Consider the following 21,804-nt stretch of genomic DNA (forward strand, 5'->3'; position numbering starts at 1 on the left):
TGTCCATTTTCTGCCTTCTCTGCAGGCCCCGGAGACGACAGCCCCCAAGGTCATTCAAAGCACCACCCCTTGCTTCAGCCCTAGAGGGAAGTGTCCCCACGGTCCCGCTTACCAGCTCTGCAGGCCAAGCTTTGGTGGCACAGGCTGATCTCAAGCAGTGACCTAAAACCCCCTTAATGCCAATTGTCAAGAGTTATGGTCCGTACATGTGCATCCGCTACGTACATTGTGGGGCACCAAAGACTGTCACGTGATGTCTTCAGTGAAAGCTGCAGTCACAGGTCTGTAACACTGTGATGTATGTACAGCTGCGATGAAAGGAGTTATGGAGATACGCCGCAGAGATGGTCTTAGCGTCTGTATCAGGGGCCTAGTCACCAGCAGAGCTGGAGAAACAGGTTTTGCATCTGAGATGTTCAGTCACTAGCTCACTGGGGATGTACCCGAGGCAGCGTAAGCTAAGGCAATGGGCGTGTGGCTCGCTGGCCTGGGGCTGGGGACATGGGCTCCTGGCAGCAGATGTATGGGGGTGTCAGGCAGGGTTCAGGACCCCTGCTCCAAGCAGCCCTGCCATCGTGCCCTGGCAGGCGGTGGGGCAGCCCAGTGACCCCTGCAGGAGGTTCAGCCTGGGCGAGGTGAGGCCCACTGGGGATCCACAGGCACCGTGGGGGATTTCAAACACTGCAGCACCAGGTCAACATGCCTTGAAAACGCCACCCCGTCCATCATTCCCTGCAGCTCCGTGTCCCGCAGGCGAAGTGGCCCTGTGCTCTCAGGCCACTAGGGGTCAGTGTGCCCTAAGGAGCCCAGCAGGCTGCGCTTGTGGGTCAGGGTCAGGTAGCTTCCCAGAGGGGCAGCCAGGGGCCCAGGGCTCAAGCCATTTTTTTACATTCATCATTGATGCAGGAAGCCTTGAGGGGCCGGGTCTCCAAGCTGCTGGGCCCTGAGGGGCCGGGGCTTGGCCCTAGCATAAGTGAAGCTCTGGGGGCAGCTTCCGCATGCAGGGGAGGGCCGTGCACCCGGTCCCAGCTGCACTCCTCCCGTGCATGGCAGCAGCCGCCCCGATAGCAGCGCTCAGGCTGCCCCCTCCAGCGCAGTGTGCTAAAGAGCTCAGAGCCAGGGCTCCAGCCCTGGGAGCTCCCTCACGGCCGTGCCCATGGCTCTCTGCCCCCATGCGCAGCTGCACTTTAGATGCTGTGAGCTCACTGCATGAGCAGGGCTGGAACATGAGCTCAGCCAGGCAGGTCAAGCCCTCAGGGGGGTGCAGCTGGGCCCAGCACAGCCTGGCTTTAATCCTGCTCTCAGGGAGACCCCCCTGCGGCATTGTGATCTCATTGATGGTGTCCTCATCGTGCAGAGGTGGTGGCGATTCATTGGTGACCAGTCCACCCAGCCATGCTGGCTGCTGCTGTTCCCTGTGGTCAAGCCAGGGGTGGATTAAGGTTTTGTGGGGCCCCTGGCCAGAGCAAGTGGGGGGCCCTCCCTACCTGCCGTCCTCTCTGCCCCCTCCCAGCTCTCCTGCGGAAGAGTCGTGACCCAAGTGCTGTCTTGCAGAATTGCCCCAGTGCAGAGCACGGACTCTGGCAGAACAGAGAACGTCTTTAATGCACTGCAAGCCTTGCACTGAAGCATCCTGGAGGAACAGACATGGCCCAAAATCTCCTGGAAACCTGGAAAGGGACCAAGGTGAAGTGTGAACGTGGGCCAGGGCTCCCAAGAAAGCTTGGCAGGTTGGGCACGTGTCGGGTGCAGAGCTCTTTGGAAAATCTGGCTGCCCTGGGCGTTTCTTTGCCTGCTCTAGCAGTGGGCATGTCCCACACCACGGCTGACGAGGGTCCGGGGTTCGTCTCACCCGGGTCTGTTGGAGGTGGAGACTTACTTGGGGGCTCCCTGTTGTCACGAGAGGCACTGAGCTTTGACCTGGGAGGAGAGGTGATGATCTCAGCACCCAGTAGGGGCGAAAGGGGCTGCTGTGCTGGGCCATGGCAAAGCACGAAGCCTGATGGGACCCCTAGTCTAGCCAGGACCAGGCTGCGATGCCCCACCCTCCTGGCCTGGAGCAGGCCCTCCCGTGGTGGGGGGGCGCAGGGCCGTGCACCAAGCTGGATGAGGGGCAGAGTGTGGGGACAGCTCGTGCGGCTGCTGGGCTCCCTGGCCCCAGCCGGCCCCGCAGTGCGCTCACCTGTCAGGGCGGGGGCGGGCGGAAGGTTCCGGCAGCAGGGGCGGTTGGTGGCAGATGTCCCCGACCTGGGGGGTTCCGGGGCAGTTGGAGCAGCCATCTGGGGCCTCCGGTCTGAGGGGAGAGTGGTGCTGAGACGGCTCCGAGCGTCTGCTCGGTGATTTGGGAGGCGCTGGGGTTCCTGTGGCTGGGGGTTCGATGAAGGAACTTGGGGGGGCAGAGCTCAGGTGGCTGTGGGGCTGGGCTGGGCTCGGGGGGGAGTTGCAAGCTGCAGTTTAAGGGGGGGAGTTCCTGGTGCTGCATGCGATCAGGCCCACCCGCCAGCCCAGTCAGTCTGCAAAGAGCCAGCCTAGGGCGCACGGGGGTGAGGCGCCCTGGCCTTGGGGGCGGCCGGTTTTTCTCTGTCACTCGGTGGCATCGTTCTGGGACACACCCCAGTGTCACGCTGCAGCCTTCTGGCAAGAGGGTTTATGTCTTCGCCTAACTCTGGGCCTGTGCTGGGAGCTCACGGGATGGAAGAGCGGCTATGGAGCCGGGAGAGCTGTGGGGCTGGTCAGAGCTTGGGGGAGAAATATGGACCTGGATGTTGTGAAGCTAGCGGGCAGGATATAGGCCTGGCCCCAGGGGCCATACAGGCTGCCAGACAGTCCCGGGCCTGAAGGCGACTGGCGGCTGAGGGAGGGGCCAAGGTGGGACTGTGAGAGTGGGTCATGGGGGGGATATGGGGCTGCAAGAAGGGGCTGGGGCTAGGGACATGGGGTCTGAGGGGAAAATGGGATGTGGAAGCTATGTTAAGAATTGTCCCCTTCCTTTCCCTGAGAACGTGAGGGACCTGTTGCTGCCTCTGTCTGGCAGGCAGCACCTCTCCCTGGGGTGGGGGTGAGGGAGTTTTCCTGCCTCCTGTCCCCTCCCAAAGGCTGGAGCTGTGAGGGGGCAGAGGCTGCACAAGCCGTCAATATAAATGTCACCCCAATCTTTGTGGGGGCAAGACCCAAAAGGAGGGACATGAAAACAACAGAACAGGAGGCTTTAAAAGCTGTGAACCGAGCACGCCGGGCACCGCGCACTCTCGAAGGCGGCCTCTCCCTTTGGGGCTCTTGGTGTGGGTGCCGGGCGTTAGGCACTGAGGCCCTGGCCTCCAGCAGAGCCAAGCACCCACAGCTCCCTCCGCCTGCCTTTGGGGTTGTAGGTACCAGCACTTCCGCACACCAGCCCACGGGGCAGCCAAACGCAGGGAGGCTCCTGAGCATTTCAGTCTAAAACTTCAGCCCCATGGCTCAGCCTTTGTGGCTAATGACTGGCAGCAAGGAGAGCGAGAGCATGGGCGCCTGTGCAGGTGGGGCTAATTAGTCACTAATTACCTTGTCCTTTCACTCACCCACTGCAGGAAGCACAGCTAGCCCTGAGTGCGGGAGAGACTAGGAGAAAACCTGCCTTGACCCCAGTTTGCTCGGCATTACCCCTTTAAGTAGGACCCTGCTGAGCACCGAGGGGCAGGATGGCCACCGTGTCGGACAAGAGGGTGGAGTTCCTGGAGAACTACTCCACGCTCGCCCTCCGGTTCAAGCCGGACAAATGGGCCAAGTTCCTGGGCAGCGAGGAGATCAGCGCCCTGCTCATGGAGTTCTTTGAGAAGCAGGACGTGCTGGCGCTGGTGCTGACCCTCAACCCGGCCGGGCAGCTAGTGCCCTGCCTGGAGTTCCCCCCCGTGCTCAAGAGCAAAGCCGTTTACTTTGTGAAGAGGAAGAGGGAAAACATCACCAAGGAAAACTTCCAGACCGGGCTTCTGGTGGGTGATATCAGCCCCTCCCCGGTGGATCAGCTAATGGCAGTGGTGGAGGAGGTGCGTGTCCTGGAGGCAAATGCTCCTGCCCCCCTCTGCACTTGGGGAGTGGACAAAGGGCTGGTTTCAGAGTACCCAGTGCTGAGGCCATGGGGGCAGAGCAAACCCGCTTGGCCCAAGGCTGGCTCCTAGAATGTATCATTTCCATGCCATGCTGAGTGAATGAGCCAGATCCCAGGGACCTTCAGGAGACTGTGGCTCTGAAGTTGCTGAGGTGCTTGCCCGACTCCCTTGTCTGTTTGCCATCTCTTCTCCCCATGGGCCTCCAGCGCTGGGTACTCTGAAACCCCATTTCCCTGCTAGGTTGCTTCCAAACATCCCCCAGCAACACTGAACTCCCCCTCAGCAGCTTCCTTGTTGCCTCCTGCTGCTCCCTCTCCAGAGCCAGGCCCTGCACATGACACAGTGCCCTGAGCTGAATGCCGTCTCCTTCACAAGGGCCAAGCCCTGGACGAGCGCTTCTTTTGACTGGGTTTCCTCCCCGTTTACATCTTGTAAGATACTGTGGTTTTTTTCCTGCCTTAATGTGAACTGCCTGGGTCCCTGGCTGCACAAGGCAATAGCCGAGTGGTGCATTGGGGGGAGGGTTACCTGGAGTCCCTGGCTGCACGAGGAATAAAAAATCTCAAACCTTATTGCACATTCATGAAACGCATTTTTAACAACTTATGGTTTTTATTTTTTTCCCCAATTTCCCTCAGTCAGTGGCTCTATGAGGGGCGAGACATATCTCAGCTTAGGAGTTCTGGTGTTATTTATGTTGAAAAAGTCTATTTCTTTAAAATATTGTGGAGTGTGTCATTTCCCCCCTCACTGAGATAACTGGGAATTGTCTGGATTTTTTTCAAACTACTAAATATTCACATTTACAGTATTGTCAACCCCAAGTGTTGAAAAATCATCTTAGCCCCTCCCCCAAATTCATGAGACAAAAAATATGCCAGGAGCATTTTCTTTTCTCTCTGAGCCATCAGGTCTTACTCCTGTCGCCTTTTCAAGCTTTTCTCTGCAACCGTGAGGACCAGAAATGTTGTTTTAAATGAAAACTGAGAGTCTTATGGAATCACCTGACTCCAGGAGCTAGGGCTTTAAGGAAAATGCCACACATTGCAAGGCTCTTGATACATTTGCCAGAGTTGGAAAGTGCAGCACCAAGCAGGGCACAAACCATTCTTCTCAGCTGTGGCTTTGCTATATCACTTGTTAGTGATGTCACCTCTGCAAACAAAAGGATGATTTCTCAGCACGGTTTTGTCTTCAGCCTCTGTCCCCCATAAAATACACACAGAGAACTAACGAAATGTTTTCTTCTAGGTGGTTTATTCCTTATTCATGAATGAGGAGAACATGAGTGGGTGGCCTAAAGTGGTGTCTGATGATGTTGTGAAACAAGCCCACAGACTGAAAAATGAAATGTTTGTGATGGGAGGAAAGATCAAAGGGAAGACGCTGCTCCCTCTCCCAGAGCACCTGGAGAACCTGGGCAGTTCCACCGATTCCCTAGACAGGTGAGTGCTCCAGGAAATTCACTCTTAGTTGTATTTTTCCTGCAAAGAATATAACCTTGAATCCCTAGGGACAAGGGACCTGCTCTGTTGCAGGGGCTGTGCTCCACACCTGGAACCAGCTGTGTCTCACATGCATCAGACTGTGAAGTACCACTGGGAAGGGAATTCGGGAGTCAAAGGAACGGGTCTAACAGGGCTCTGCTGATGTGTCCACCTCTAACCCGTAGGCTCTATGGAAGAGTGTGGGACACTCTGGGTTTTCATTAGGGAATGTGTTTAGGATTAAAGCTGAAAATAAGGCTTCAGTTGCTCTGGCACCTAGTGGAAGTAAATGAGGGCAAGATTAGGAAAGAGTGGAGCCCCTACCTACACAGCATGAACTCCTGGAGCTGGTTTTTGATGCAGTCTCACCGGGTGACTGATGCTGCCTTTCAGACTCCCTGCGGCAATGGACAGCTCCTTATTACATGCCATTGAGACGATAATAATAGACTGGTCTCATCAGATAAGAGATGTACTGAGCAAAGATTCTGCCCAGCCCCTGCTGGACGGATCGAACCCATTGCCAAAGGTGGAATTTGAATTCTGGAGCTCCAGGCTGGTCAATCTGCAATGCATTCATGAGCAGGTACCGTGTCTCCTGGCCATTTCTGGGCTGATAACGTTTCTCTCAAACACGCTGTTGTGCGCTCTTGGAATGCTGACGTGTTGATACATCTTGATGTCTAGCTGCTTGCACCAAGAGTGAATAAAATAGCAGAGATTTTGAAGAAGGCGAAGAGTTGCTACTGGCCTTCTCTGAAGAATGTTTTCAAGGAAGTCAGTGCAGGTATAAGCCCCAGATGATTCACATAAAGGGATGGTTTCATTTTAGATGATATTTAATTGTATCTTCTGACTTCACCTACCCTGCAGTTTTCATTTGATGCAGGAGTGAAGGAAGCCAATGATATTAATCTATACTTGCAACCTCTTAAGGTTTTGTTGGAGGAAATGGAACAAACAGAATACCCTCAGGTATGTTGTTTGCAGAGAACTAGAACCCAGTTCTAAACCACCCAACCTGCAAATTCCATGCAAGGATGTATGAAACAGTTTCCAGATGTTTCTGTGCATGGGTTTTCTGCATGTCAGTTTAGTCTTGTGGTCAGAATATTGCCGTGTTCGACATTCTGAAATGCTGTGAAGTTTTATGATTTTCAGATTTCATTATTGAAAGGTCAGGAAGTTCCAAGTGAAACTAACTTGCTTTACTGATGGGCCCGTTGTTGCTTTTAAATGGACTCAAAGTAATGTCCTTTCTTCACAGCTGTCTCCCTACATTGACAGCGTCATGTACACTGTCTGTTTAATATGGGCTAACTCGGAACACTATAACACGCCATCCAGGATCATTGTCATCTTACAGGAGATCTGCAACCTCTTAATTGAAATGGTACTGTCCTAGGGAAGGGTGCACCCACCTTTTCCAGAATGCCTGGGGCGGTGGAGGGACAATTGCTCTGGGCTGCTGCTGTTCTGATTTAAATCCCCCTCTTCTGTTCCATAGCAGCACCCACAGTGGCACTCTTCCCTCAGCCATTTTGGGATAGAGTCAAGCCCAGAAGCGACCTGTGCTTCAGGCTGAGGCACTCAGGAATGTTAGAAATTGCCCCTGCTGTAAAAACGCTTGCAGGAAAGGTGAGGTGAGGGTCTGGGCCATCTGGAAGGAGGAGAAAACAGTCAGTGGCCTGTTGCTGGGTGACCATTTATAGAGGCAGTTTCTCTTCTTTCTTAAAGGACCAGGGGCCAAATGCACTGTTGCCCAATAGGGCAAAGGGGACTAGGGAGTTGTGTAGCCCCCTGATGAATCACATCCGTACAGAGGACTTTGTGCCACCATGGCAGAAGCCCGTGGTTCATTCTGGCATGGGCCAGGAGAAGAACAGAGGCAGCAGAGGGGGAGAGGAGGTGCTGTGGCCAGGACAATCCTACAGCCTCCCTGGCAATTCCCTGATGCTGCCAGCTCAGGGGGTGAGTTAGGGCTGCCAAAGTTTGTGCTAGAGGCTGCCCTCGAGTAGGGGAGGCACAGGTTGAGCCACTCACTCCCTGTGCCAGCCCTGGCCCCAGCGCAGAGATGAATTGGGCTCGACAGCGGTGTGTTGCAAATGCTGCTTGTAGCTGTTGCGATTGCTGGTTTGCAGAAGCGATCAGACTGGGGGAACTCCTTGCTACAGAAGAAACAAAGCATGTGACCTTCTAGTTGGAACTGCTCTTCAAGTCCTGTTACTGCATTTTACTTTGTTTAGACCCGAACCTTCCTGAGCCCCGAGGAAGTGATGAAAGGCTTGCAAGGAGAAATAGAAGAGATCTTGGGAGGGATCAAACTAGGGCCTTCAATTATAGAGAGACTTTACCAAACCTACCATAGGTGCTGCTCGGAGCTGATGCCCACGTTCTTTAAGGTATGTTTCTGCTGGGCACAGGGGCATGGAGAAAGCACTCAGCCGAAAGCTCCACATCCTCATCTCGCTAACCCTACCCAAGAGTGATGCTGGGCTCGTATTACGCTGACAATTTTTTCTCTGGTTTCAGGACAAGGAGGTCAGGCTATGGGAGTTCCCTTCATCTCTTGTGTTTACCAGAATGAATTCATTTTTGCACAGACTGAAGACTATAGAGGTGCCTATGAAATATTCTGTGTCTGGTAGTTCAACTAGTGTTTGTTCTGATTGGGAAGCGTTTCTGTGTGCTCTGTGTTTCTGATAGTGCCCACAAAATGGCAGGAGCCTGCCAAACCACCCAGAAGCTACAAGCCCTGCCCTGAGGTGCTCCCAGTCTAAAGACAGATGAATTGGCCGTCGGGCAGGAGAAAGGGTACAACCAAATACACCTACAATGTATAAACTGGTCCCAAATGCCAAATCCTTACACCAGTTGTCACTATGGCAGCAGTGGGTCTCCAGGAGGAATGTGACAGGGAAAGAGGAGAGGTCTTCTGGGTGAACTTGAGGTGCTTCTTGCACAGTGGTCACCAGAGAAGCAGGCATTTGTGTGGGTGGAGGAGCTGCAGCAGAATAGGGCACAAGGCATTACAGGCTCATGAAAGCTGCAGCTGATGCATCCTTTGGTTTGGTCCTTTTGTCATCAGCACCCTCGTGCCTTCCTCCTCAATGAGTGCTGCTTGTCATTCATCCACTGTGTCATACACATAGGGACTGGTCCTTGAAGAAGAAAGAGAGGTTATGTATCTGTGCAGTAACCAGAGTTCTTCGAGATGCGTGGTCCCTATCTGTATTCCACTACCCATCCTTCTTCCCTCTGCTTCGGATCCTTGCAATTCATGGAGAGAAGGAACAAGAGATGTGGTTGGTCTGTGCCACTCCTCGGTTTGGAGCATGAGGAGAGGAAGGGTGCAGGTGCAGCCCAATGTCTTCTGGTCTCAGGCATGTGGCGCACATACGTCCCCCACAGTGGAATACAGATAGGGAGAACTCCAGTTACTGTACAAGATACGAAACCTCTCATTCATCACTCAGGCCCTGAGTCACTAAAGCACTTAAGCTTGTTCCTAAATTTAAGTACATAACTAGTCCCATTAAGCTAGATGTATGCTTAAGTACCTGGCTGAATCAGGGCTTTCTGTTTTCCCTTCTGCAAAGGTGAGGAGATAATACTTTGAAATCCTCTGATGAAAGACACTAAGTGCAACATAGAACTTGAATTATTATTAGTTAGTTAGTTAGTTAGTTAGCACCTGCATTTTTCTTCTTGATCACCAAGTCCCATTGATTCTGTGTCAGTCCCTGTTCTCTTTCACTAGAACCCTGGCGTGTAGGTAACAGCATTTCGATATGAAGATTTATCGACTGTGGTGATTGTTTCTGTTCATTAGGAGTTGTACGTAACAGCTATTGAATTTCTGAAGCTGGAGAAAATTGAGTTGGGAGGAGTGAGAGGAAACATCCTTGGGAGCATGGTATTTCAGATTTATGAGGAAGTCTCTGAACTCATTAAGGTTTTTGCTGATTGCAGATATGATCCCTTAGATCCTGCAGAAGAGGTGAGTAAATGTTAGTGTGAAAAATGTGTTCGTTTGTTAGATGAATAAATTACTTGCTTTGAACAAGGCAGAGGACCAGCATATTAGAATAGTCACCATGGCAACAAATGTACTTACTTTAGGGAAAAAAATCTGGTCTTAGAACTCATCCATAAAATCAGTTCATTTAAATTGAATGGTTCTCTATATAAAATACCTAAGCATGACTTAACCCTATTATTTAAACCCTTTGTTCTTTTTATTGACAGGAATTTGATGAAGATTTTGCAGAGTTCCAGACCAAAATTCAGGATTTGGATAGAAGATTGGCAACCATTTTTTCTCAGGGATTTAATGACTGTAATAGTATTGAATCTGCTGTCAAGGTATAAATGTGCATGTATGGTTGGTGTGCCTCTTTTCTAGCAAGAGTGTTAGCACATGCCGTAATTAGGGTGAATTTGCTTTGGCGTCTGATACCAAATCTATGAATACTCATGTCAGTGAGTATATATACATTAAAGTAACGATTGAAGGTCAAGACTTTCAAAAGCTACTTTAGAGATCTTGGGAGCCCAACTTGAGATACTTCAAAGGGGGCTGATTTTCCTTAGAGGAGCCAAATTCTGCAGGGGTGAATGCAGGTCAGAGAGAGGAAACTAGTGGTGGGGGGCAGGGTCACAGAGGAAGATGTTAACTTAGAATGTAAATATTAGAGCTGGTCAAAACATTTTCAGTGGAGCCATTTTCCATCAGAAAATGCAGTTTTGTCAAAATAATTTATTTTTTTTGCAGGAACTTGTCAATTTCAATGACATTTTCAACAGGAAAAAGCCTATATGAATGAATTGTTTCAACTTTTTCATTTCATTTCAATAATGCTGAAGTGTTTTTTGACATTTTCATTTCAAGCAATTTCATTTAGACTTTTCTATGATATTAAAATGTTAAATGTAATATATATATAATTAATATTGTAGTTTATAGTCAACATTTTAATATCATAGAAAAGTCTAAATGAAATGAAACCATCCAATGTTTTGATGGTTGTGAATAAGAACGTTTTGAAGTTTTTATGTGGAAAAATTTCTAAATTTCAGCTTCTTGTTCCAATTTAGAAGGTTTTTTTTCCAAAATTTGGGAATTTCCTATGGCATGGAAATTCTGATTTCCTGCTCTATTATCTATCCAGTCTGCTGCACTTGGACCAGATGGAGAGAGAAAGCCATTTAACTGAAGTGGTTTGTGGAAGGGCCCTGTGGAAGAGGTGAATCTTTAGGTGATCTAGTATTTATAAAGTAGATGAAAGGCATTATATACATCTAGAGTGAATTAGCATAATTTATCTAATGCCTCTTGGAAGAATCAGCAGCACTCTCAATAGACTATGTCAGCAGATACATTGATGTATAAACAGTTTACCAATTTCTTTGTTCTTTAGCAAATACACATGTTTGGATCGCTATTGGACCGACCTCTGATAAAGGCAGAAGTGTCCCCTCACTACTCCACCCTTTTGGAAATGTTTAATGTTGAATTGGACAATGCAAAGATAATGTATGATGCCCAGATAGCGGCCACAAAATCAGGAGGCGTGCCACCTATCAGCAAAAATATGCCTCCTGTTGCTGGGCAGCTGAAGTGGGCTCTGGAGCTCCAAGAAAGACTAGAGACTCCGATGAAGGAATTGCAAGCCATTGATCACCCGTAAGTACGTTTTGTTTGTGTTTTGCACTTTAGGATATGCTGTTATCCAGTGTATGTACAACGGAGCAGCAGTGATCATTTACAGAGGACAAAGCACATATCCACTTAGACCACCAAGGTTCTGTTTGGCATTGTGATTAAATCCCATGCTCTATCAGTGTATCTGTTTCGTCAGTTGCAACTTTTACTTTGGTTACAGTGTTATGGTCAGTGCTGAAGCTAAACTGGTGTCCGAGAAGTATAAGGAGATGATGCGTTTGCTGCAGAATTACCGAGAGAAGACCTATGAAGAGTGGATAAGTAGAGTAGATGCAGACTGCCAATTTAACCTCGAACAGCCGCTGATACGGAGAGATCCAGACGCTACTCTCATTAGCGTGAACTTCAACAAGGAGGTGGGTGGCAACATGCTTGTACACAAAGCTGTCTTGTTGAAATCAGTCTGAGCAGAAATGAAATGTTTGTAGCTGATACTGTATGAGCCCTGTTCTGTTAGTGTCTGTTTTATTTTGACTACTACTGCTGAGACAAATCTTGCTGCATTTGTGTACTGGTTTGGACTGGCATCTCAGTGAACAGCAGTGATAAACCATTTGGACTCGTATCTGATTTCCTTGAGAGATTTTCAGTATGGGATGATGCTGAAGCTTTTCCTTTTATGAATAGGTAATTATTTCTAATTATTGTATTTTGTAGCTAGTTGCTGTTCTACGTGAAGTCAAGTATTTGAATTTTCAGAAGCAAAAAGATATTCCAGATAGTGCTGGCAATCTCTTTTCTCAAAATGAAACTTTCCGGAAGTTTGTTGGCAATCTGGACCTCATTGTCGGTTGGTACAATAAGGCAAGTTTGCAAAAGGGGAGGCAATGTGGAAAGATAACAAAATGGTGAAACAGGATCAGCGTGTGTCTGTCTCTTTGCCTTGTTTAGAAGAGTTGAACAAAACCGGGTAACACTTTAAAGTAGTGCTCCGGCTATTATAAAATGGGTTATAAAACTTCCAGGTGGTTTGAATAAACCGGTCGAACTGTCATGTGTAACTAGCCCTACTTCATGGCTTAGGCAGCTCTCTCCTGTAGTGCTATCTTAGAGTTGTAGGTTGCTGCACATCACCGTAATATTTGAGAGCATGTTACTTGCTGGGACCTCTCCCATGTCACCTATGCTGTTCCACCCTTCCGGCCTATCTGTGTGGAATGTGAGGCCTCCGTTTCTCTCTCTGAAACCAGCTAAGATGGTTCAAACATGAGTGTGCTCAGAAAAGGTTGCTTTTCCGCACTTACGGCAGCCGCTCACCCTTGGTCCCACAGAACTACTTTGGATCCTAAGCCAGTGATGCTTTTGTTTTCCAGATCAAGACAACCATACTGTCAGTAGAGCTTCCACTGGTCAAGCAGGAGTTAGAAGAGAATGATGTCAAGCTGCAGAAAGCCGAAACCACCTTGTTTTGGAGCAATGAAGGTACAAAGTCAGTCACTTCATCATTTCCAGTTGACAAAATGTTTCTGTGTGCATTCTGGGGAGAATCTCCTGCTTTATAACATTAGAGCCGTGTGTTCTCATTTATGTCCTTGGCCCAAAGGACCCGGGTTGGGCTGACATGTTCTCGGGTCCTAGAAGGGCTTCGATGTTGCTGGAATGGGGGGTCTTCAGGAGCCAGTCACTGACAGTGATGCAGAGTGGTTCTGTCTGCCCCCAGGCCGAGCACACACTGCTCCCAGCCCAGGGAATGAAGGCTGACACAGCTGCTCATTTGCTGGATCAGCCGTGCCTCTCTGTGTTGATTTGCAGATGTCATTTTTGAAGCATTTACCCTAATTCCTCCAAAGTGAGTCCTTTTAGAGGTCCCCACTTCCAAGGTCTGTACCCTGTGTGGGTGACTACAGTCTTTGCACACCTGCCATTGCTACGTAGGCTAGCAACTCCTGCCTCCTTCCTCATTACTGACCCTAAACTACTCTGAGTCCTAGCTTATTCCTCACGGGCAACTGGACTATATGGAAGCCCTGCCAGATCCCACTCATGAAAAGGCTTTCTACCTCCTGCAGGGATCAAGAATGTACTGGGATTAGTTCTAAGAAAGGACTAATGATGGGAGACAGAGGGGTGTTAGACCCACTGAGCAGAGGCTGCGGGGTGCTGATGTTCTGTTGTGTGGCAGCCAAAGCCTTCAGTTAGGGAAGCCTCCCCTGCCACATAGAATCATAGATTAGGGTTGGAAGGGACCTCAAGAGGTCATCACATGCATAAAGCAGAGCATGAATCCACTGTCAGATTTACCATCTGAGAATACAAATTATAGGTAAATTTCTTTTGTATCTCTCCTCAACAATCTGATGATCAGAGCCATCAGGCAAGCAGTTACTTTGATGTCTGGAGACCTTATCTGTCTACTAGCTAGAAATGCATTTTTCTCTCAGGTGTTATGGAATATATTCAGGAGATGAGAAATGTCTTGCATGATTTAGAGGCAAGAATCCAGAAAACTAAATTAAATGTGGAGAATATCAGCCAGCTTATGCAGGTGGGTGAAAGATTTTTCCAGGCACTTTTGAAAATAACATTCTTGGTATATATTAAATCTCTCTCCTCTGCAGGCATAGTATTTCCCAAGGGTAGTAAAAGTGCATCTTTTAGGTCTTTTTTTTCCATACAGGAATGGTCAGCCAGTCCTCTATTTGAAAGGAAAGACAATAAGGAAACGTCTCTCTTAGACTTGGATGGAAAAGCTAATACCATAAACAAACGCTATGCAGCAATTAAAGATGCTGGACAAAAGATTCAGACTATGCTTATGGTAAGAAACTAGGAAAGATAAACTCAATTGAGTCGGAACTGTTTTAACAATAGTTACTTATATCTAGCACTTATGTGCTGTAGCACTTTTAAACTTCAAACCACTTCCACATACAGTACTAATGTTTTCCATGTATGGGTGTAAATGGTGGACTCAAACTATCTGGGACACAACCTTGAAATCTTTACTCTGGCAAAACTCCCACAGAAGTCAATGGGTGTTATAGTTCAGTAAGGACTTCCTGCATGAGCCTGTAGTGCTTTGTTAAAGACCTTTGGCTGGATTCATTTATTGGGTTTTTTTCTCATGTTCCTACTGTACAACTGAGATTTAAAAAAAGTCTATTCGACTGCTGTCTGGGGGGACATGTCTGGCTTTTTGGCATGCCCTGGGGGTAGTTTCTTTTCAGAGGACATTACATACAAATTGTTTCTTTCCCTTGCATTCAAATGGAATTGTAAAGAATGGGCAGGGAAGCAACAACATAGACATTTGATACCAGAAAACTAGACTTTTGACTTAATCAAATGTTAATTCCCGTTTTTCATTGAAAGAAGGTAGGACATTTGCCTGACCATTTATCAAACAGAAAGTTAATATAGCTTGTTTCTTTTTGCAGGAGAATGCAGACTTATTTAAGGCTGATAAGACATCCAAAACATGGCAAGATTATATGGAATATGTGGATGACATGGTTTTGGATGGATTCTTCCGGTTTATTCGCAAATCTTTACAGTTTCTGCTCACCAACATGGCAGCTGATGTATGTTATCCAGCTTCCTCTTCCCTTTTATGAAATGTCAGTGTTTGCACATATATAATGCATGTGCCACTATTATTTATTAACTATTTAAGGAAACCACAGTTTTTCGGATTTCTTAGAACATCTCTTGAAGTTACTCTGCACTGAGCAGAGGATTGTGGGTCTTTGAAATTGCTAACTATAATAAAGAAGCAGCAAAGAATCCTGTGGCACCTTATAGACTAACAGACGTTTTGCAGCATGAGCTTTTGTGGGTGAATACCCACTTCGTCAGATGCAAGTAGTGGAAATTTCCAGGGGCAGGTATATATATGCAAGCAAGAAGCAAGCTAGAGATAACGAGGTTAGATCAATCAGGGAGGATGAGGCCCTGTTCCAGCAGCTGAGGTGTGAAAACCAAGGGAGGAGAAACTGGTTCTGTAATTGGCAAGCCATTCACAGTCTTTGTTTAATCCTGAGCTGATGGTGTCAAATTTGCAGATGAACTGGAGCTCAGCAGTTTCTCTTTGAAGTCTGGTCCTAAAGTTTTTTTGCTGCAGGATGGCCACCAAATAAGTGATGGTCACATTAACACCACCCTATACCGAAAACCTACCGACCGCTATGCCTACCTTCATGCCTCCAGCTTCCATCCCGGACACACCACAAGATCCATTGTCTACAGCCAAGCACTGAGGTACAACCGTATCTGCTCTAACCCCGCAGACAGAGACCAACACCTAGAAAATCTCCACCAAGCATTCTCAAGACTACAGTACCCACACGAGGAAATAAGGAAACAGATCAGCAGAGCCAGACGTGTACCCAGAAGTCTCCTACTGCAAGACAAACCCAAGAAAGAAACCAACAGGACTCCACTGGCCATCACATACAGTCCCCAGCTAAAACCCCTCCAACGCATCATCAGGGATCTACAACCCATCCTGGACAATGATCCCACACTTTCACAGGCCTTGAGTGGCAGGCCAGTCCTCGCCCACAGACAACCTGCCAACCTGAAGCATATTCTCACCAGTAACTGGACACCGCACCATAGTAACTCTAGCTCAGGAACCAACCCATGCAACAAACCTCGATGCCAACTCTGCCCACATATCTACACCAGCGACACCATCACAGGACCTAACCAGATCAGCCACACCATCACCGGTTCATTCACCTGCACGTCCACCAATGTAATATATGCCATCATATGCCAGCAATGCCCCTCTGCTATGTACATCGGACAAACTGGACAGTCTCTACGGAAAAGGATAAATGGACACAAATCAGACATTAGGAATGGCAATATACAAAAACCTGTAAGAGAACACTTCAACCTTCCTGGCCACACAATAGCAGATCTTAAGGTGGCCATCCTGCAGCAAAAAAACTTTAGGACCAGACTTCAAAGAGAAACTGCTGAGCTCCAGTTCATCTGCAAATTTGACACCATCAGCTCAGGATTAAACAAAGACTGTGAATGGCTTGCCAATTACAGAACCAGTTTCTCCTCCCTTGGTTTTCACACCTCAGCTGCTGGAACAGGGCCTCATCCTCCCTGATTGATCTAACCTCGTTATCTCTAGCTTGCTTCTTGCTTGCTTATATATACCTGCCCCTGGAAATTTCTACTACTTGCATCCGAAGAAGTGGGTATTCACCCACGAAAGCTCATGCTGCAAAACGTCTGTTAGTCTATAAGGTGCCACAGGATTCTGTGCTGCTTCTACGGAACCAGACTAACACGGCTACCCCTCTGATATAATAAAGAAGGGAACAAGAGAGGAGAGCTTGGGAGCAGAGGTGGGGAGTTCAGATTAGCCCTGGTGTGGAGTGTGTGTGTGTGGGGGGGGGGTGTCCAGGAGCAAATGGTGTTGCTCTGGCAGAGGGAGATGAGACTGAAGAGAGAAGACAGGATGAGGGTGGTGAATCATTACTTGTGACCACACAAGTGCACCCACTGACAAAGAGCAGAAGGTCAAGGACAGAGCCCGAGAAGAGACGCCTTCAGAGAGAGAGGGAGGAGAAGTGCCCCCAGCTGAGACAGTGGAGGAGTCCCCAGTTCAATCTGCAGCCCAGCGCTATCTCTTCTATTCTGAGTTTCTCCTCTGCTCTGCAATCATGAATCAGCCTCTCCTCCCGTGTTGCCCCTTCTGTCTGGTCCCAGGTGCATCACTGTGTAACCCCGCTGCTTAACATGGCTAAACTGAGCTCCTGTGTTTCCTCCTAAGCACTTTCTACCCTGCCCTCTTTCCCCATTGGGCTCTCAGCATGTTCCCCTCCCTGTCCTAGGCTATAACGTCAGGGTTCTCTCCAACACGTCTCTCCTCTTCCCCCACACATTCAGGCTGCCACTGAATTGCTCAGATATGGTGGTAACGAGCCTAGTCCAAGAACCTGTATAGAATGGAATAGACAAGAAAACTGGCCCTGATCATTAAAATACTCTGTGCCATTCATTTCTGCCTCAAGTTCAACTGCAGTAGCCCCCTTGTAAAGATGATAAGGAGCAGTAACAATGTTGGGGAGCACAGAGTCCCAGACCTCTGGGGAAGAGAGAGGTGCTAAAGGGGGAGCAGAGAGGCCATGCATGAGCGTGGAGAAGAGGCGACTGGCAGAGCTGGTGGAGTGCTGGGGCAGAAGCCAGGTAAAGGGGGTCAGACAGAGGGTTAGCAATGAGGCAGTTAATGTAGTGGGCTAAATAGCACGTTCAAGATGGGGCTGAGGGCAGGTGTTCGGAAGGCAGACAGTAATGCGCTTTGCACTAATGTATCCCAGGCCAATGCAGCTCCTTTGTTTGAAGTGCACATGGAACTACATAATGATGAATTAAGATACCGTCCATCGCTGGAAGTGGGAGCAGATAATGGTTTTCTGGAAGTGGTGGAAAATCTAATGAATGATATCTATAACACAGCTAAACTTATACCCCGGCTGGCTAAGGGGAAACTCAGCTACAAGGTTAGTCCTTCTGTGGCCTGGACTCTTTCCCTTAGCCATGTTTGTCTGCCACGCACGGAGCTCCTTGCCATGCACCAGCATTTCCTGAGAGCTGAATGATTGACTGGCTTGTTTGGAGATTTTTTCAACGCACTTGTCACTGCCTCTCGGGGAACATGCACATAAGCTTTTAGATTGCAAGAAAATGAATCTTTGTAATGGTGCATAGGGAGAAAGCTTGTTTCTAGGGTTTCAAAACGCAAAAATATAGGGGGCTTTCAGTCTCAATATCCATATCTGTAATTGCAGCCCAAAGTGAACAGGGCAGTATTTGGAGCAAGGGTGTAGCATGCTCCTTATGGCCAGCTCTGCTAAGTAAATAGGCCCCTGCAGTTTGCACTGTTTGTAGCTTCAGAGTGGTTTTCAAGGCTAGCCCCATATAGAACATAGTGTGTTAGTGGTAAAGGTTTGGATAATTGCGATGATGTGACTATCAGAGAGACCGTCACAAGTATCACACACAGCGCAGATGAAAAAGATGCACTTCTGACTGTGAAGCCATGTGCAATTCCAAGTGCAACCTGGGTGTGACGTTGCACTCCATATGCTAATGAGAGTGAATATGATGTAACTGGAATATGCTTCATGCACAAGGTCTCTTGTAAGGGATCATTACAAATCTTATAATCTACTGAGTGTGTTCATCCTATTTGTATAAATGTACCACTCTTGTATCTAAAACTAGAAATACGAAGCAAGCTCTGAGATCCTATTGTGACAATGCAAAATGTGGCCCATTAATGGTAGTTTAGAATCTTGATGGCTCCCATTGACTAGGGCAATTGGTTGTAGATGGTTTATTTACCTGCAAGCCTTCCTTTGGACCTGTGGGTAATGAAGAATGAGGTCTTACAGTGACATGTGATCATGTCACATGATACTGGAATCCATCTTAAACCTGGTGCTTTTCCATTTAGAAGGAGGGGTGGGGACCCAGAGAGACAAAGGATTCCCGCCTTGTGCCAAAGCTATAAAAGGGGGTGGAGCAGGACAAAGAGGCGGCCAGTCATGAGAAATCCCCTAGTTACCACCTGAGCTGGAACTAACAAGGATTGTACCGGGGGTAAGGATCGGGCCCAGACTAGAAAGGAGTCTAGTCTGTGACAGAAGCTTATTGGAACATCTCTGAGGGGGAGATTTACCTGGATTCAGTTTCTTGCGTGTTTTGTTTTATTTTGCTTGGTAACTTACTTTGTTCTGTCTGTTATTACTTGGAACCACTTAAATTCTACTTTTTATACTTAATAAAATCACTTTTGTTTATTAATCAACCCAGAGTAAGTGATTAATACCTGGGAGAGCAAACAGCTGTGCATATCTCCCGATCAGTGTTATAGAAGGTGGACAATTTATGAGTTTACCCTGTATAAGCTTTATACAGAGTAAAACAGATTTATTTGGGGTTTAGGCTCCCAGAAAGAGTGAATACTGGGTGCTGGGAAAGTCCCTGTTAACCGAGAAGCCCCTGGGCTAAGTGAATCTTGGTTTCTGTGAACTGCGGGGGGTGGGGTGGCCCAGCCTCTTGGTCTGTGCTGGAGCCGACTGGTGTGTCTAACTCAGCTGGATGGGAGTGGAGAGAAGCCTTCTCTGGCAGGGGGTTCTCAGTTATATCCCAGCACATCTAGTGACAGTTCTGAGGGAGAGTCTGTGGCCCAACCCGTCACGCTGGGATCCAGAACTGTCAGTTGAACAGGAGGAGCAGCGGGGTGGTGGGTGGCATGTAGATGTTGACTCCATGCTGACCTTGGTAGAGAGAAACAGTCTCTCTCTCTCTCTCTCTCTCTCTGAATAAACCAAAATGATGGCCATTAAATGCAAAAACCTAAAATGCTTATGGATTAAAACACTAACATGTCAAGAAACACTTAAGTGAAGGTTGTCATAGTAACACTAGATTTCCCGTACTGCACATGTGTATCATTTTTGGTGATATGTACACTGTAACTGAATATTAACAGTGTGTATGTGCAATGCAGGCGAGATAATGTTCCTGAGAAACCTTCACTTCTACATGTATTGTGTGACCCTAATGTGACATTTAATGTCGCATGTTGCATTTGTTTACTTCCTGACCCTGATGAGAAGTGTGTGTCTTTCAGAGTGACCTAGAAGATATGTCAGATCTAATTGAAATAAGAGAGGAGGTGGTTTCTCTAGTTGTCAGTGCCATGAAACAAGCTGAGGAATATGAAGACTCCTTTGAGAAATATTCCTATTTGTGGATGGATGATCACCACGAGTTTATGCAGCGCTTCCTCACGTTTGGTCACGTGTTCACCCCAGAGGAGCTGGAGTCTCATGCAGAGGACTACTTGCCACACATCCCACCCACCCTAGAGCAGTTCCAGCAACAGGTGATCGAGCTCCCAAAGCAAAGGGGCTGTGGCTCAGTGCATGGCAGGTCTAGGATACTAGCCTGGTACTATGAGGAGAATAGCAGCGATGCTGGTGCAGGAACAGCCATCCCCCTCATAGAGCATCCTTCCCATGGCACCCAAGCTCTTTCCATCCTTCTTCAGGGGATCAGAGGGACCCCCCCCACACCATTCAGGGAATCTCTCTATACCAGTGGTTCCCAAACTTTTCAGGGCCCCCCCCATGGAGCCGGGAATGGGGCTGCAGCTCCTGTAGGGGGAAGGGGGGATGCAGACAGGAGTAATGGGGCTGAGGCTGGGGATGGGTCTGGGGCCGGGAGCAGGGCGTGGGACCAGGTGTGGAGCCATGGTCAGGGGAGGGGTCTGGCATGGGGCTGGGAGCTGGGGGCACAGCTAAGGGCCAGAGCAGAGCTGGGAGCAGAGTGGGGCTTGGGTGGCGCTCCCTCCCTATCCCCAGTGGGGGCTGGCCTGGGCCCCACCACACCCCCCTGAATAGTTTGGGGACCTCTGCTCTATACCCATTTCACAGGGGCCCAGGGCACACGTTTCTTTTCCATCTTGCCATTGTATGGAGAACAGCCATGCATCCACCAACACTAATGCACTGAGATACCAAAGTGATAGACATCTAGGGCCTGATTTCCCCCTCCCACCCCCCACTGCCTGCCCCAGTCTCATTTATGCCTGTCCACAGTAGGTGTAACAAGGTCACCAAGTCAGAATAGAGCATTTGTGTCCACTTTGCATAGGTGTAAATGGTGAGGCAAGGTGCAAGACTGTGGAGAATCAGGCCCCTGAAAGAGAGGGAGAGCGCGAGCGAGCAACGGGTGCAAATCCATGTAGTTCCATTAAAGTAACAGGCAAACTTCCCTGGCGTTAATGGCATGACGCTGACTTAGACCAGCTGGGGCTCTGGCCCATTGACTCTGATGGAGCAGTGCCGATTTACACCAGCTGGAAGATCTGGCCCAGGATGGATAAAATGTTGGGTTTTTACATTTAAACCTGTCCCTCAAGCACGTTTCAAAGCACAGCGCTGAGGGACTCGCTAGCTCAGCAGCCCTGTGCTGCCTGGGAGTTGGGGTGGGAGAGCAGCCAGGAAGGCACCTGTACGGAGGGGTCTGGCTTTAGTAGCAGCTGCCCTGACAGCACTTTGCTCCAGCCTCCGTGAGAGCTGTTAATGCAGCATTACTGTGTGTCTAGGTGCTCCCGAACACAGGGAAATCTGGGGCTTCAATAGTTTAGAAATAGTTGCACTCAAAGTTTTACTGTTAAAAATCTTGAATTACAAAAAATGATTTAGTGAAGCCCCCAGACAAGAGCCCTTCTGGCAGTTCTGAGATTGCTCCATGCGTGTCATTTCTACATGCATTTCAGATTGACTCCTATGAGAAGCTCTACGAGGAAGTGTCCAAGTTTGAGAACACCAAGGTGTTCAATGGCTGGCTGCAGAGCGACTGCCGTCCATTCAAGCAAGCGCTTTTAAATATTATCAAGCGCTGGAGCCTCATGTTTAAGCAGCATCTCATTGACCACGTCACTACCAGGTAAAACAAAAGAGTGGTTCTCCAGTCCAAAGTAAATCTTGCCTGACACATACGGGATGGGAACTAGGAGTTAAGGTTAATG

At 48.5% G+C, this 21,804-nt stretch overlaps 1 protein-coding gene across 17 annotated transcripts in view; it reads left to right on the forward strand.

Moving 5' to 3' along the window:
- Positions 1-216: 216 nt before the first annotated feature.
- DNAH17 (dynein axonemal heavy chain 17) overlaps positions 217-21,804 on the forward strand; it is a 105,246-nt gene continuing 83,658 nt past the window's right edge. For 5 of the 17 annotated variants that reach the window (XM_039501533.1, XM_039501538.1, XM_039501540.1 and 2 more), the window contains exons 1-21: positions 1,418-1,686; positions 3,567-4,022; positions 5,337-5,530; positions 5,966-6,158; positions 6,260-6,359; positions 6,462-6,547; positions 6,840-6,965; positions 7,819-7,974; positions 8,105-8,191; positions 9,405-9,572; positions 9,821-9,937; positions 10,993-11,258; positions 11,458-11,653; positions 11,955-12,101; positions 12,611-12,719; positions 13,679-13,782; positions 13,915-14,055; positions 14,675-14,818; positions 17,579-17,761; positions 19,900-20,154; positions 21,553-21,722. In XM_039501533.1, the coding sequence (XP_039357467.1) occupies positions 3,678-4,022; positions 5,337-5,530; positions 5,966-6,158; positions 6,260-6,359; positions 6,462-6,547; positions 6,840-6,965; positions 7,819-7,974; positions 8,105-8,191; positions 9,405-9,572; positions 9,821-9,937; positions 10,993-11,258; positions 11,458-11,653; positions 11,955-12,101; positions 12,611-12,719; positions 13,679-13,782; positions 13,915-14,055; positions 14,675-14,818; positions 17,579-17,761; positions 19,900-20,154; positions 21,553-21,722 (3,287 nt within the window). In that variant the 5' untranslated portion in view covers positions 1,418-1,686; positions 3,567-3,677. Of the gene's footprint in view, positions 282-1,414; positions 1,687-2,225; positions 2,407-3,566; positions 4,023-5,336; positions 5,531-5,965; positions 6,159-6,259; positions 6,360-6,461; positions 6,548-6,839; positions 6,966-7,818; positions 7,975-8,104; positions 8,192-8,239; positions 8,387-9,404; positions 9,573-9,820; positions 9,938-10,992; positions 11,259-11,457; positions 11,654-11,954; positions 12,102-12,610; positions 12,720-13,678; positions 13,783-13,914; positions 14,056-14,674; positions 14,819-17,578; positions 17,762-19,899; positions 20,155-21,552; positions 21,723-21,804 lie in introns of those variants that run through there. The other 12 variants (XM_039501536.1, XM_039501550.1, XR_005588469.1 and 9 more) reach the window with 12 other exon arrangements.

This window comes from Mauremys reevesii, linkage group 15, assembly GCF_016161935.1.
Source record: "Mauremys reevesii isolate NIE-2019 linkage group 15, ASM1616193v1, whole genome shotgun sequence".
Lineage (NCBI taxonomy): Eukaryota > Metazoa > Chordata > Testudines > Geoemydidae > Mauremys > Mauremys reevesii.